Raw genomic sequence first — 14,755 nt, forward strand, 5'->3', positions numbered from 1 at the left:
GGAGCGCAGCTCATCGCCAGCAACGGATCAAAGCTTGACGGAGAATGACTTTGACGAGATGAGAGAAGAAGGCTTCAGTCCATCAAACTTCCCAGAGCTAAAGGAGGAATTACGTACCCAGCGCAAAGAAACTAAAAATCTTGAAAAAAAAGTGGAAGAATTGATGGCTAGAGTAATTAATGCAGAGAAGGTCATAAACGAAATGAAAGAGATGAAAACCATGACACGAGAAATACGTGACAAATGCACAAGCTTCAGTAACCGACTTGATCAACTGGAAGAAAGAGTATCAGCGATTGAGGATCAAATGAATGAAATGAAGCGAGAAGAGAAACCAAAAGAAAAAAGAAGAAAAAGAAATGAACAAAGCCTGCAAGAAGTATGGGATTATGTAAAAAGACCAAATCTACGTCTGATTGGGGTGCCTGAAAGTGAGGGGGAAAATGGAACCAAGTTGGAAAACACTCTTCAGGATATCATCCAGGAGAACTTCCCCAACCTAGTAGGGCAGGCCAACATTCAAATCCAGGAAATACAGAGAACGCCACAAAGATACTCCTCGAGAAGAGCAACTCCAAGACACATAATTGCCAGATTCACCAAAGTTGAAATGAAGGAAAAAATCTTAAGGGCAGCCAGAGAGAAAGGTCGAATTACACACAAAGGGAAGCCCATCAGACTAACAGCAGATCTCTCGGCAGAAACTCTACAAGCCAGAAGAGAGTGGGGGCCAATATTCAACATTCTTAAAGAAAGAATTTTAAACCCAGAATTTCATATCCAGCCAAACTAAGCTTCATAAGAGAAGGAGAAATACAATTCTTTACAGACAAGCAAATCCTGAGGGATTTTGTCACCACCAGGCCTGCCTGACAAGAGTTCCTGAAGGAAGCACTAATTATGGAAAGGAAAAACTGGTACCAACCACTGCAAAAACAAACCAAAATGCAAAGACCATCAATACTATGAAGAAACTACAACAACTAATGGGCAAAATAACCAGCTAGCATCATAATGACAGGATCAAATTCACACATAACAATATTAACCTTAAATTGTAAATAGGCTAAATGCCTCCAATTAAAAGGCGCAGACTGGCAAATTGCATAAAGAGTCAAGACCCATCAGTGTGATGTATTCAGGAGACTCATTTCACATGTAAAGACACACATAGGCTCAAAATAAAGGGATGGAGGAAGATTTACCAAACAAATGGAAAGCAAAAAAATAAAATAAAATAAAATTTTTGAAAACGCAGAGGTTGCAATCCTAATCTCTGATAAAAACAGACTTTAAACCAACAAAGATCAAAAAAGACAAAGAAGGGCATTACATAATGGTAAAGGGATCAACACAACAAGAAGAGCTAACTATCCTAAATATATATGCACCCAATACAGGAGCACCCAGATTCATAACCAAGTTCTTAGAGACCTACAAAGAGACTTAGACTCCCACACAATAATAGTGGGAGACTTTAACACCCCACTGTCAATATTAGACAGATCAACGAGACAGAAAATTAACAAGAATATTCAGGACTTGAACTCAGCTCTGGACCAAGCAGACCTAATAGACATCTACAGAACTCTACACCCCAATCACAGAATATACATTCTTCTCAGCACCACATCACACTTATTCTAAAATCAAACACATAATTGGAAACAAAACACTCCTCAGCAAATGAAAAAGAATGGAAATCATAACAAACAGTCTCTCAGACCACAATGCAATCAAATTAGAACTCAAGATTAAGAAACTCACTCAAAACTGCACAAGTACATGGAAACTGAACAACCTGCTCCTGAATGACTAGTGGGTAAATAATGAAATTAAGGCAGAAATAAATAAGTTCTTTGAAAACAATGAAAACAAAGACACAATGTACCAGAATCTCTGGGACACAGCTAAAGCAGTGTTTAGAGGGAAATTTATAGAACTAAATGCCCACAGTAGAAAGCAGGAAATATCTAAAATTGATACCCTAACATCACAATTAAAAGAACTAGAGAAACAAGAACAAACAAATTAAAAAACTAGCAGAAGACAAGAAATAACTAAGATCAGAGCAGAACTGAAGGAGATAGGGACACAAAAAAAATCAAAAAATCAATGAATCAAGGAGCTGGTTTTTTGAAAAGATTACCAAAATAGATAGACCGCTAGCCAGACTAATAACGAAGAAAAGGGAGAAGAATCTAAATGACACAATAAAAAATGATAAAGGGGATAGCCCCACTGATCCCACAGAAATACAAACTACCATCAGAGAATACTATAAACACATCTATGGAAATAAACTAAAAAATCTAGAAGAAATGGATACATTCCTAGACACATACACCCTCCTAAGACTAAACCAGGAAGAAGTTGAATCCCTGAATAGCTGAACAACAAATTTTGAAATTGAGGCAGTAATTAATAGCCTACCAACAAAAAAAGCCCAGGACCAGATGGATTCACAGCCGAATTCTACCAGAGGTACAAAGAGGAGCTTGCACCATTCCTTCTGAAACTATTCCAAACAATAGAAAAAGAGGGACTCCTACCTAACTCATTTTATGAGACCAGCATCATCCTGATACCAAAATCTGGCAGAGAAACAAGAAAAAAGAAAATTTCAGGCCAATATCCCTGATGAGCATTGATGTGAAAATCCTCAATAAAATACTGACAAACCGAATCCAGCAGCACATGAAAAAGTTTATCCACCACGATCAAGTTGGCTTCATCCCTGGGAGGCAAGGCTGGTTCAACATATGCAAATAAATGAACATAATCCATCACATAAACAGAACCAATGACAAAAATCACATGATCATCTCAAGAGATGCAGAAAAGGCCTTCGATAGAATTCAAAACCCCTTCATGCTAAAAACACTCAATAAACTAGGTATTAATGGAACATACCTTAAAATAATAAGATCTATTTATGACAAATCCACAGCCAATATCACACTGAATGGGCAAAAGCTGGAAGCACTCCCTTTGAAAACTGGCACAAGACAAGGATGCCCTCTCTCACCATTCCTATTCAACATAGTATTGGAAGTTCTGGCCAGGGCAATCAGGCAAGAGAAAGAAATAAAGGGTATTCAAATAAGAAGAGAGGAAGTCAGATTATCTCCGTTTGCAGAGGATGACATGATTGTATAATTAGAAAACCCCATTGTCTCAGCTCCAAAACTCCTTAAGCTGATAAGCAACTTCAGCAAAGTCTCAGGGTACAAAATCAATGTGCAAAAATCACAAGCATTCCTATACACCAGTAATACACAGAGAGCAAAATCATGAGCAAACTCCCACTCATAATTGCTACAAAGAGAATAAAATACCTAGGAATACAACTTAGAAGGGATGTGAAGGACCTCTTCAAGGAGAATGACAAACCACTGCTCAAGGAAATAAAAGAGGATATAAAAAAATGGAGAAACATTCCATGCTCATGGTACGAAGAATCAATATCATGAAAATGGCCATACTGCCCAAAGTAATTTATAGATTCAATGCTCTTCCCATCAAGCTACCATTGACTTTCTTAACAGAATTAAAAAAGTACTTTAAATTTCATATGAAAGCAAAAAAGAGCCTGTATAGCCAAGACAATTCTAAGCAGAAAGAATAAAGCTGGAGTCATCATGCCACCTGACTTCAAACTATACTACAAGGTTACAGTAACCAAAACAGCATGGTACTGGTACCAAAACAGATATATAGACCAATGGAACAGAACAGAGGCCTCAAAATTAACACCATACATCTACAATCCTCTGATATTTGACAAACCTGACAAAAACAAGAAATGGGGAAAGGATTCCTTACTTAATAAATAGTGTTGGGAAAACTGGCTAGCCATATTCAGAAAACTGAAACTGGACCCCTTCCTTACACCTTATACAAAAATTAACTCCAGATAGATTAAAGATTTAAACGTAAGACCTGAAACCATAAAAACCCGAGAAGAAAACCTAGGTAATACCATTCAGGACATAGTCTTGGGCAAAGACTTCATGATGAAAACACCAAAAGCAATGGTAACAAAAACCAACATGGACAAATGGAATCTAATTAAACTAAAGAGCTTCTGCACAGCAAATGAAACTATCATCAGAGTGAACAGGCAACCTACAGAATGAGAGAAAATTTTTGCAATCTATCCATCTAACAAAGGGCTAATATCCAGAATCTACAAAAAACTTAAACAAATTTACAAGAAAAAAACAACCCCATCAAAAACTGGGCAAAGTATATAAACAGACACTTCTCAAAAGAAGACATTTATGTGGCCAACAAACATATGAAAAAAAGCTCATCATCACTGGTCATTAAAGAAATGCAAAGCAAAACCACAACGATATACCATTTCATGCCAGTTAGAATGGTGATCATTAAAAAGTCAGGAAACAACAGATGCTGGAGAGGATGTGAAGAAATAGGAATCCTTTTACACTATTGGTGGGAACATAAATTAGTTCAACCATCGTGGAACACAGTGTGGAGATTCCTTAAGGATCTAGAAATAGAAATACCATTTGACCCAGAAATCCCATTACCGGGTATACACCCAAAGGATTATAAATCATTCTACTATAAAGACACACACACACGTATATTTATTGCAACACTATTCACAATAGTAAAGACTTGGAACCAACCCAAATGCCGATCAATGATAGACTGGATAAAGAAAATGTAGCCCATATACACCATAGAAATACTATGTAGCCACAAAAAAGAATAATTTCGTGTCCTTTGCAGGGACGTGGATGAAGCTGGAAACCATCATTCTCAGCAAACTAACACAGGAACAGAAAACCAAACACCGCATGTTCTCACTCATAGGTGGGAACTGAACAATGAGAATATATGGCACAGGGAGGGGAACAACACACACCGGGGCCTGTTGCGGGGTGGTGGGCAAGGGGAGGGATAGCATTAGGAGAAATACCTAATGTAAATGACGGGTTGATGGGTGCAGCAAACCACCATGGCACATGTATACCTATGTAACAAACCTGCACATTCTGCGCTTGTATCCCAGAACCTAAAGTATAATTTAAAAAAAAAGAAAAAAGTATAAAAAATAAAATAAACACATGAATGTAAAAATGTTCATTTGAGGTCCTAAAAATAAATCTGCACGTGGTTTTGCTCATTCACCCAGATGTTGATCTAGCACAAAAATATTTTCTTTAAAAAGGAACACAGCTGCATTTTGGCATATGTGGCAGACTGAATGATGGCCCCCAAAGATGTCTACATCCAAATTGCTGAAACCTGTGAATACATTAACTTGTACAGGAAGACAAACTTTGCAGATGTGATTACATTAAGAATATTGAGAGGGAAGGAAAAATTCCCCTGAATTATTCACATGGTCCCAGTGAAATCCCAGGATCTTTTTAAGTGGAAGAGAAAAGCAGAGTAAAATACACAGAGGACGGCAGCCTGAGAAGGACTCAATCTGCTGTTGCTGCCTTTGAAGATGGATGAAGAGGGCCATCGGCCAAGGAACTCAGTAAGCTTCTAGAACTGGGGAAAGGCAGGAGAAAGAATTCTCCCCAACAGCCTCCAGAAGGAACACACCCCTGAGGAAACCTTAGTTTTAGCCCAATGAAACTGATTTCAGACTTCTGACCTCAAGAACTATAAGATAATAATTGTATTTTTAAGCGACTGGCTTTCTCAAACATTGTTATAGCCGCCAGAGGGGAACTAATCTGGTATGATTCAGAGCTACACAGAATCCACAGTAGTCTCATAAATTTTAGAGTTTTTCCCTACCAAATGTTATGAAATACAAAACAATTTCAGCTTGTCACTACAAGCACTATTCTGTGGATACTAAAGCTAAACCACAGGAAGCAATGTCAGGGAAGAGCAACTAGAAAATTCATGAGTTGGAGTCCTCCACCCCATTCATTGTCAAGCTTAATTAATTATAAACTTGTTTTCACCCCAGTCTTCACCCAGACCAGTTACTGGTGTTTGTAGGTGAACAATCATACATTTGTATTTTTCATTAAATTGCTTGAATTTCTCAGTTGTGGAGGGACATGGATTCAGCTAAGAATGTATGTATCAACACTTGTTATCAAGTTACAGGTGTTAACTCATATTAACAAATAGAACCTTAATTTGTTGATGGTTCTCCTGGTCCATAGCTTGCCCCCAACTCATCACTTTCTAACAGATATTTAGAAAAGCACAAAACAGAAACTTGACAGTGACTCCTCTGAAGCAAAGGATCATTCTCCTAAGTGCTGCAGACCAGCCACAAGAAAGAAAAGACGGCCAGACACAGGCACAAAGCTTCCCGCAGCAGTCACAAGGCTTGAGGAGTGTGGCTTTTCAAGGAGGGAGTGGAAAAAAAGAAAAAAAAAAATAGAATGGGAAGCTCTGTGAGATCCTGCAGTAAATTCCAATTTATCCAGAATAATTGAAAGCAGGGAGATTAGCATAAGAATGTGGCAGAATACATGAATTGTCAGTTTGCAAAGTAGCAGAATAGAATAACACAGCCCTTAATATGAAAATGGTTCTAAGTTTAATTTAATCTCTTTGATGATTTGGAAGTCACCTCAGGGTGCTACAATATTTCCTTTCTGTGGTCATGAATACTAATCATCAGGACTTAGCGCTCTAGAAAACAGTTTAAGAAATTCAAGCTTTCCTCTGCAGGCTTTTTAAGAGCCATGAGTATCTGAGCATTTCATAAGGAATGGGTGTCCTTACAGTTATAGCCTGGAAACACTGTGGGCCTGTGAATGGACTGAGGTGCTTTATAGTGAAGAAAATGCCTCTGGGAGGCTGATGCACCTTCTTTTTGTTTTATTTATTTCATTTCATTTATTTGTTTATTTTTCCAAAAGACATTGCCCCAAAGCACCTTCCTTCTGATGATCACTTTTTACATTCCTTAGCAAATGTGGTGGAGTGAAGTCAACAGGGGTTGGGTGGGGGTCAATTCGTGCCTTCTGTATATTCTCTGCAATTCTCTCTGTTCTCTTGCCCAAATTGGATTCCACAGAAAAGGGACAGTGTCCATTTTCCTCCCTATACTATTTGCTCAGGGCCGAGTTCTTAGCAGGGAGTGTTGATTTCATCAGCCTACGAGGACTAAAGGTTCCTCCCTGCCTCAGCATCTGCATCTTCATCAGTACTGATCACAAAACCATTGACCAACAGCAGCCAGGACCACTGGGCAAAAGTGTTGAGCAGGAGCTAACATGGTGCTGTAAACCAAAAAATAAAATTCTGAGGCTCCCCCAATCATCTGAATGAAACCCTCCTCTTAGCCAAGGGCATGCTAAAGTTAACCCGAAAAACGTGCTCAGGCCATGATGGAAGGGGTATTGGACATGCCTCATTATACCCTCCTCCCTCTTGGAATTCAGGAAAAGCCCACCAGTATTAACAGCAACACAGATCTTACATCTGATAAGAACTATTTCCAAGCTATTCTCTCTGAAGCCTGCTACTTAGAGTTTTCATCTGTATGATAAAACCTTGGTCTCCACAACCACTAATCATAATCTAGACATTCCTTTTTATTGATCATAACTCTTACAACCAATTGCCAATTGGAACATTTTTAAATGCACCTACGACCAGGGAGTCCGGCTGTCCCCAGCATTCACGTTGCCCCACCCTTCCAGATGGAACCAATGTACGTCTCACATGTATTTGATTGATGTTTCATGTCTCTCTAAAACGTACAAAACTAGGCTGTGCCCCAATCACCTTGGGCGTATGTTCTTAGGACCTCTTGAGGGCTGTGTCACAGGGCATTGGTCATTCATATTTGGCTCAGAATAATACATCTCCAAATGTTTTGCAGTGTTTGACTCTTTTCATCGGCAGTGTCTAATGAGATTTTTTTTTCTTAGATTCCAGTCATGAAGCAATTCTCTTCAAATGGAGAATGTACTCATCCCTTTCACTACAGAGGTGTGGAGCATAGCACTCCCAGATTTAAAGAAAAGAACACAAATAACACTAATTAAAATGTGTCACTTTTTTTTTTTCTTTTTTTTGAGATAGAGTCACACTCTGTCACCCAGGCTATAGTGCAATGTCATGGTCTCAGCTCACTGCAAACTCTGCCTCCCGGGTTCAAGCAATTCTCCTGCCTCAGCCTCCCAAGTAGCTCAAGTAGTTGGGGCTACAGGCGTGAGCCACGACACCCAGCTACCTTTTTTTTTTTTTTTTTTTTTTGAGATGGAGCTTCGCTTTTGCTGACCAGGCTGGAGTGCAATGGCCTGATCTTGGCTCACCACAACCTCCACCTCCCGGGTTCAAGTGATTCTCCTGCCTCAGCCTCCCAAACAGCTGGGATTACAGGCATGCGCCACCACACTGGCTAATTTTGTATTTTTAGTAGAGATGGGGTTTCTCCATGTTGGTCAGGCTGGTCCTGACCTCAGGTGATCCGCCCGCCTCGGCCTCCCAAAGTGCTGGGATTACAGGCATGAGCCACTGCACGCGGCCAATTTTTGTATTTTTAGTAGAGATGGGGTTTGGCCAGGTTGGTCTCAAATTCCTGACCTCAAGTGATCCACCTGCTTCAGCCTCCCAAAGTGCCAGGATTATAGGCTTGAGTCACTGCACCCAATCTTAATCACCTTTTAAATTTTAACGTAATTCTAATTTTTATTTAATTAGCAAAGACTAAGAAAAATTAGACAAGTGCAAGGATATGGAAACACCCATCACACACTTTGGAAAAACAGTTTTCAGAGTGCATCCAGAGCCTTGGAAATGTCTCATATCCTTTGGCCCAGTAATTGCACTTTTGGGAATTTGTTCTCAGGGAATAATCCTGAATGTAGAAACACTTTATTCACAATAATTATTGATTTGTTTTATTTTTAAAAGTTATAGCATTATGTATAACAATAAAAACTGAAAACAACCTAAACACCTAACAATGGGGAACATTAAGCAAATTATAACATATGGTAGGACTCTTATGCGGCCATTAAAATCTGTACTCAAAGTTGTTAAAATTTGACAAATACTTTTGTTATTAAGTGAAAATGACAAGACAGCAAACTTCATCCACATAATGAAATCAATTAGATATTTCTAGATGTATGAAAATAGGGCCAGGAAAGATGTATTAAAAAATTATTAGTAGAGATTCTCTTTGTGGGTAGGGTAGAATTATGAATAAGTTTTTCTGTTTATCTGTTATGTTTTTCTAAACTGCCTGTGTTTGTGCAACAGACATTGTATTTTTTCATAAGTTTATTCTCAGAGGAAGGGAGGGATCTTTTTTTGTTTGTTTGTTTCAAAATCTTCATCTCTGAGTAATTAATTTAACACAACTTGTTCAGATAGTTACTGCTCTAGGTGAAGGAACAACCACTGGTGGCCCAACCAGAAAGGAGAAGTAGTTGGCAGATCCTGGAGCACTTCCGATGAGTCAGGGTCATTTCGAATGCCTGCTTCTGCATCCCACCCAAATATGAATTGTCCCATTAACTGTGCACATGGGTTTAGTCCTACTGTCCTGGGAGCAGGCCCTGGACTTCAGCTTCAAGGCTCCATAACAGTTCATCTTGCAGGCCTCCATTTCCATAACCAAATTCCCTGGGGTTTGCTGTAGGCCACTGCACCCACATCCCACCCTCTCCTGTAGCTTAGTCCTTTTTGTCTCCTTGTGTTACGTCCCCTCACCCATCCAGCACCCCAACAGTTCTCTCAGGGGTTGTAGCTCCACTTCTGCAGGACCCAGATGTCCTGGAATGAGGGCTGGCCTCTAAAATGAGCCCTCTAGGAAGCCAAAGGCCCGCTCCCGTGGCCCTGCTGTCTGCTGCCAAATGCTCTCCCATTGTGCCTCACTTGCCTGCCAAGACAGGGAGTGACTGCCAGCATCCCTGGTGCTGCCCACCCGCCCAGTCCTTTTTGTTCCTTGCAGCTGAGGCTCTCCTGGTCCTCTCCTGAGTCCTGTCTCTGTCTCCTTATGTTTGTCTCTGGGTCCCACCCACTGCTGAGCCACCTGTCATTGCTATGACTCTAGCTCCTTACCCTGCTTGCCTACCTCCCCAAGTTTGCTGGGGTCCCACAAGGAAAATGTGGCCAACACTAGGTCCCCTCCCCCTGTTATGTTCAGGAAACTGGCTCTGGGAGAGTGATTTGGGGAGTAAAATGGAGTGTCTCTTACTAAAATGACCTAGGCCTCAGTGCTACAGTGTTTGTACTTCTGATGGAATGGAGCCTGGAGCCCAGATCCCTGCTCTTATTTGAGACTCTAGTAAAGTTGTGAATAAATAATGATGATGATGGTGAACTTCCCATATGACTGGCACTGTGCTAACCATTTAGCATGGAGAGTCACACCTAATCTTAAAATAGCCCCATGTTATAGGAGAGTACAACTGATAGTTCCATTTTATAGCTGAGGATACTAAGGCTCGTGTAGGTGAACTAACTTGGTCAAAGTGACTGCAAGATGCAAGATTTGAACCCAAGTCAGAGTTTTATCATTAACCCCCAGTCTGGGGGATATAATCCCAAAGGATCTGGGTCCAGGCAGGTCATTGCAATAAGTTGATAGAGTGGCCACAATGAGTGTGGCCCGAAAAGTATACATCCATCTGTAGTGTAAGGGTCACCACAAAGTATCAGGTGACTTGTAACAGGCCAGATTCTGAGCCCAGTGTGGCCAGAGGTTCTGAGTTTTTCAAGAGATGCCAACCAGGGTGGATTTTTTTTTTTTTTTTTTTTTTGAGACGGAGTCTCGCTCTGTCGCCCAGGCTGGAGTGCAGTGGCCGGATCTCAGCTCACTGCAAGCTCCGCCTCCCGGGTTCCCGCCATTCTCCTGCCTCAGCCTCCGGAGTAGCTGGGACCACAGGCGCCCGCCACCTCGCCCGGCTAGTTTTTTGTATTTTTTTAGTAGAGACGGGGTTTCACCGTGTTAGCCAGGATGGTCTCGATCTCCCGACCTCGTGATCCGCCCGTCTCGGCCTCCCAAAGTGCTGGGATTACAGGCTTGAGCCACCGCGCCCGGCCACCAGGGTGGATTTTTATGTGCAGTCTCCCCACACTGTAATGCAGGTTAAATTGTTCAAACATGCACGGTGGGCCAAATGAAGTGTCCTGGTCACTCACCCGTTTGCAACCTCTGCACTGTGCTATACTGCGCACCTTCCAATTCTTACTTGAGATACATGTCCTTCTTTTTTTAAAGGGCTCAGGCTACGTACCTGCACGATCTCTAGCATCTCTGCCTTGCTGATATAGCCATTTCCATCCAGGTCGTACATGCTGAAGGCCCATTTCAGCTTCTGCTCCAGCTTCCCCCTGGAAGTTACACTCAGGGCGATGATGAATTCTCTAAAGTCTATTGTCCCATCTCCATTTGCATCGAAGGTGCGGAAGACATGCTCTGCAAATTTGGAAGCATCCCCATAAGGGAAAAAGTTCCCATATATTTTCTTAAACTCTTCCATTGACAAATGTCCACTGGGGCAGTCTCTCAAGAAGCCTTTATACCATTCCTGGATCTCATGCTCTGTAAAGTCTGTGCTTTCCAGCAAGTCCTGCATGACCTCCGGGCGCAGCTTGCTGTTCTGTTTCCCCATCCTGGCGGCAAAAATTCAGCTGCAGATAGAAAAGAAAACATATATAATTTGTAGAGCTGCTCTTTAGGGCTGCATTTTATAATTTGTGATTTTTCCTTTGGGAAGAAGAAAAAACAAACAAATAAACTCTATACGAGTCCAATAACACTGTCTAGGTTTTGCAATATACTGGTCAGCCAAACAAAATAATAGAAAGATAGGCCAGTACAGGATGCACAGCAGAATTATAACTGACCAGAAAATGAATATTTCTTTTATACAGAGCCATCCTGAAAGCAAAAGGTTCAGAGAGAGGGTGAGGTAGAGGGAAGTGAGGGCAAGGAAGGAGAGATAGAGGAGGGAGGGAGGGAGAATTAATCGCTTACTTAATTTTGACATCAATTTGCCAGAGGTTGAGCTTAAATTTAAGAAGGCTGGGGTTCTGACAGCTAATCCAGGTATTAGCAGGGAAAAGTAAAGGAAAGGAAGAAGAGAGAGACCAAGGGAAATAATTTAGCAGGTTTTATTGCTAGAATATTTCCAAGTAAAATGCTGCTTGGATACCTTCTAAATATTATAAACACAGACATGAAGATGGAAAATGGAAGCAAACCTGTCTAATACCAGCAAACTCCACCATGCTAGTTCAGTGATTTAAATGCATGGAATAAATTACTGACAATGTTGGGATTTCATAGTAAAGATGATGCTTCATAAAGTTATGTCTTATGATTTTGGCTTATGTAATAGGCCAAACGTTTCTCTTTAAAATACAAATAACTTTGCATTTTCTTATCATAGCAGTAGCACATATCTATAGCAAAATAGTAAAACAGTGATACATAAAGAAAAAAATTAGCATCAGTTCAAATACTAACCCTTAGAGATAACAACTGCTAGCATGTTGATATGTGTTCTTCCAGATATTTTGTATGTGTACTTAAATATGCTGTTAATATATATTTCCATACATTTACATTTTAAAAACACAAGAATGCACACCTTTTTGTTATCTATTTTTAAACTTAATATGGTGTGGAAAATAAAGGCAACTTTTACTAGGTGGGGAAATATCTGTAATTATTATTGGCCTTGGGGTAAAATGCCACTTTGATATTTAAAGCTACTCTCTTAAAGAATGATTTATTTTTGGCCGGGCACAGTGGCTGATGCCTGTAATCCCAGCACTTTGGGAGGCCAAGGCAGGTGGATCACAGGTCAGGCAATCAAGACCATCCTGGCTAACAAGGTGAAACCCCGTCTTTATTAAAAATACAAAAAAATTAGCTGGGCGTGGTGGCAGGCACCTGTGGTCTCAGCTACTTGGGAGACTGAGGCAGGAAAATGGCATGAACCCAGGAGGCAGAGCTTGCAGTGAGCTGAGATTGTACTACTGCACTCCAGCCTGGGTGACAGAGCGAGACTCAGTCTCGAAAAAAAAAAGAATGATTTATTTTCCTGAGTATAGAAAGCACCATTTCTTCAAAACCAAACTTAAGTTATTTTCTCAATGCATAAAAAGTGCTTCTCATTTATAGTGCTTTTGCACTAGAGACAAATTGGCTCAACATTTGGCTCTCAATTACCAGTGTGTTTCTGGTTCTGAGGATGCAGAATAAGGTGTAGCCTCTTCTCCCTAAGTGCACCTAGCTGTGTGTGCAGGGGATGGTGGTGACAGTGAGGGGACAATATGACAGATATGCCACAGAATAGACAGTGGATTTGGCGAGAGTACCTGGAAAAGATGCCCAACCCAAAGGGGGCATGGGTGCTCTCAGGGAAGCTTTCTTGGAGGAGGTGATATATGAGATTAGTTCCTAATTCCCAAGGTATATGATTTAAGTGTGGTCAAGATAAACCCCTTCTCAAAAAAAAAAAAAAAAAAGTTCTGCACTTGTATTTTGCATTTTTCCTCTATTGGGGGGAAAAAAAAAAACAAAAAAAAACCTTCAAAGCAAGGCTTAGAAAAATTACAGAATACCTGAAAGACAGCATATCTCCATTTTAATAATGATTGTCAATCTTCTTTGCGATTTCAGCCATTGGGGGCTTGTTTCTGTCTCCCTTCTGCTACACGGTCAGACCCCTGAGGCAGAGTCTCCACTGGGGCTGCTTCGTCTTGCTAGGGCCCACCACAAATGGCATTTGGTGAAAGAATGAATGAATGAAGGCGTGACTGAGAAAAATGATTGATAGAAAGGTAACTACAACGTGGAAACATGGAATAATCTTGGAATAGGAGGCTTATTGCCAGAAACAAGGGGGCTTGGTTTTCAGGACGCTGTTTTACACACTGAAAACTATCTGGTGGTTAAGACTTGAGCTTAGGACCTCTTGTATTGAATTTAGTGAGGCCTGTCTGGTGACCTCACTAAAAATAAACTTCTACAGGGTGGTATTTGTATCTTACACTGCTCAAACTGCTTTCATAATACTCATGGTTCAGATAACGACCAGCAAGCCTCATTCATTGCCAAGTTTATTGATTTTGTTTTCTGACTTCTGCACTGGAGGCAGAACCTGCCCTGCTCATACGCAGGCATCCAAAGGGACGGGAGTATGGGGCACCACACTTATGAGTATGGCCAACTGCTGTAGGAAGGAACTTACTTTTTGAGTTCCCTCCAGCCTTTTATTTTTTAAGACTCTGTCACTCAGGCTGGAATGTGGTGGTGCAATCATGGCCCACTGCAGCCTCAAACTCTTGAGCTCAAGCAATCCTCCTGCCTCAGCCTCCCAAATAGCTGGTATTACAGGTGTGCGCCATCATGCCTGGCTAAATTTTTAATTTTTTGTAGAGACGGGGGTCTCACTTTGTTGCCCAGACTGGTCTCAGACTCCTGGGCTCATGCCATCCTCCAAAGTGCTGGGATTGCCGGCAGGAGCCACCACGTTCGGCCCAGAGTTCCCTCTTTGGGCAGAATCAAGCAAACACCGTTTTATGCAAAAGCGAAATTAAACTACAACTCAAATGGAGAACAAATGGAATTTATAAATTGAACAGTCTAATATCTTTCACTTCCCTCTGTGTCCTTTTTTTCCTTTGGAGATTAAGAAAAACAAAGTTACAGAGGCTGGTTTGTATTAGAATTGTAAAGCTGTCATTTAGTTGCTAAGTTGGCAATTTGCCTGCGGCCAGAATTCAGAAACATCCGGTAATACATAATACCCGGCTTTCTAGAGCT

General features: G+C 40.9%; 1 protein-coding gene across 6 annotated transcripts in view; it reads right to left on the minus strand.

The window, feature by feature from the left end:
- The window catches only part of NCALD (neurocalcin delta), a 446,402-nt gene that overhangs the window by 18,611 nt on the left and 413,036 nt on the right, over positions 1-14,755 (minus strand). For all 6 annotated transcript variants that reach the window (XM_025393541.1, XM_025393540.1, XM_025393544.1 and 3 more), the window contains one exon: positions 11,214-11,610. In XM_025393541.1, coding sequence (XP_025249326.1) covers positions 11,214-11,591 — 378 coding nt within the window. In that variant the 5' untranslated portion in view covers positions 11,592-11,610. The remainder of the gene's footprint in view (positions 1-11,213; positions 11,611-14,755) is intronic.

The sequence above is a fragment of the Theropithecus gelada genome, chromosome 8, assembly GCF_003255815.1.
Source record: "Theropithecus gelada isolate Dixy chromosome 8, Tgel_1.0, whole genome shotgun sequence".
NCBI lineage: Eukaryota > Metazoa > Chordata > Mammalia > Primates > Cercopithecidae > Theropithecus > Theropithecus gelada.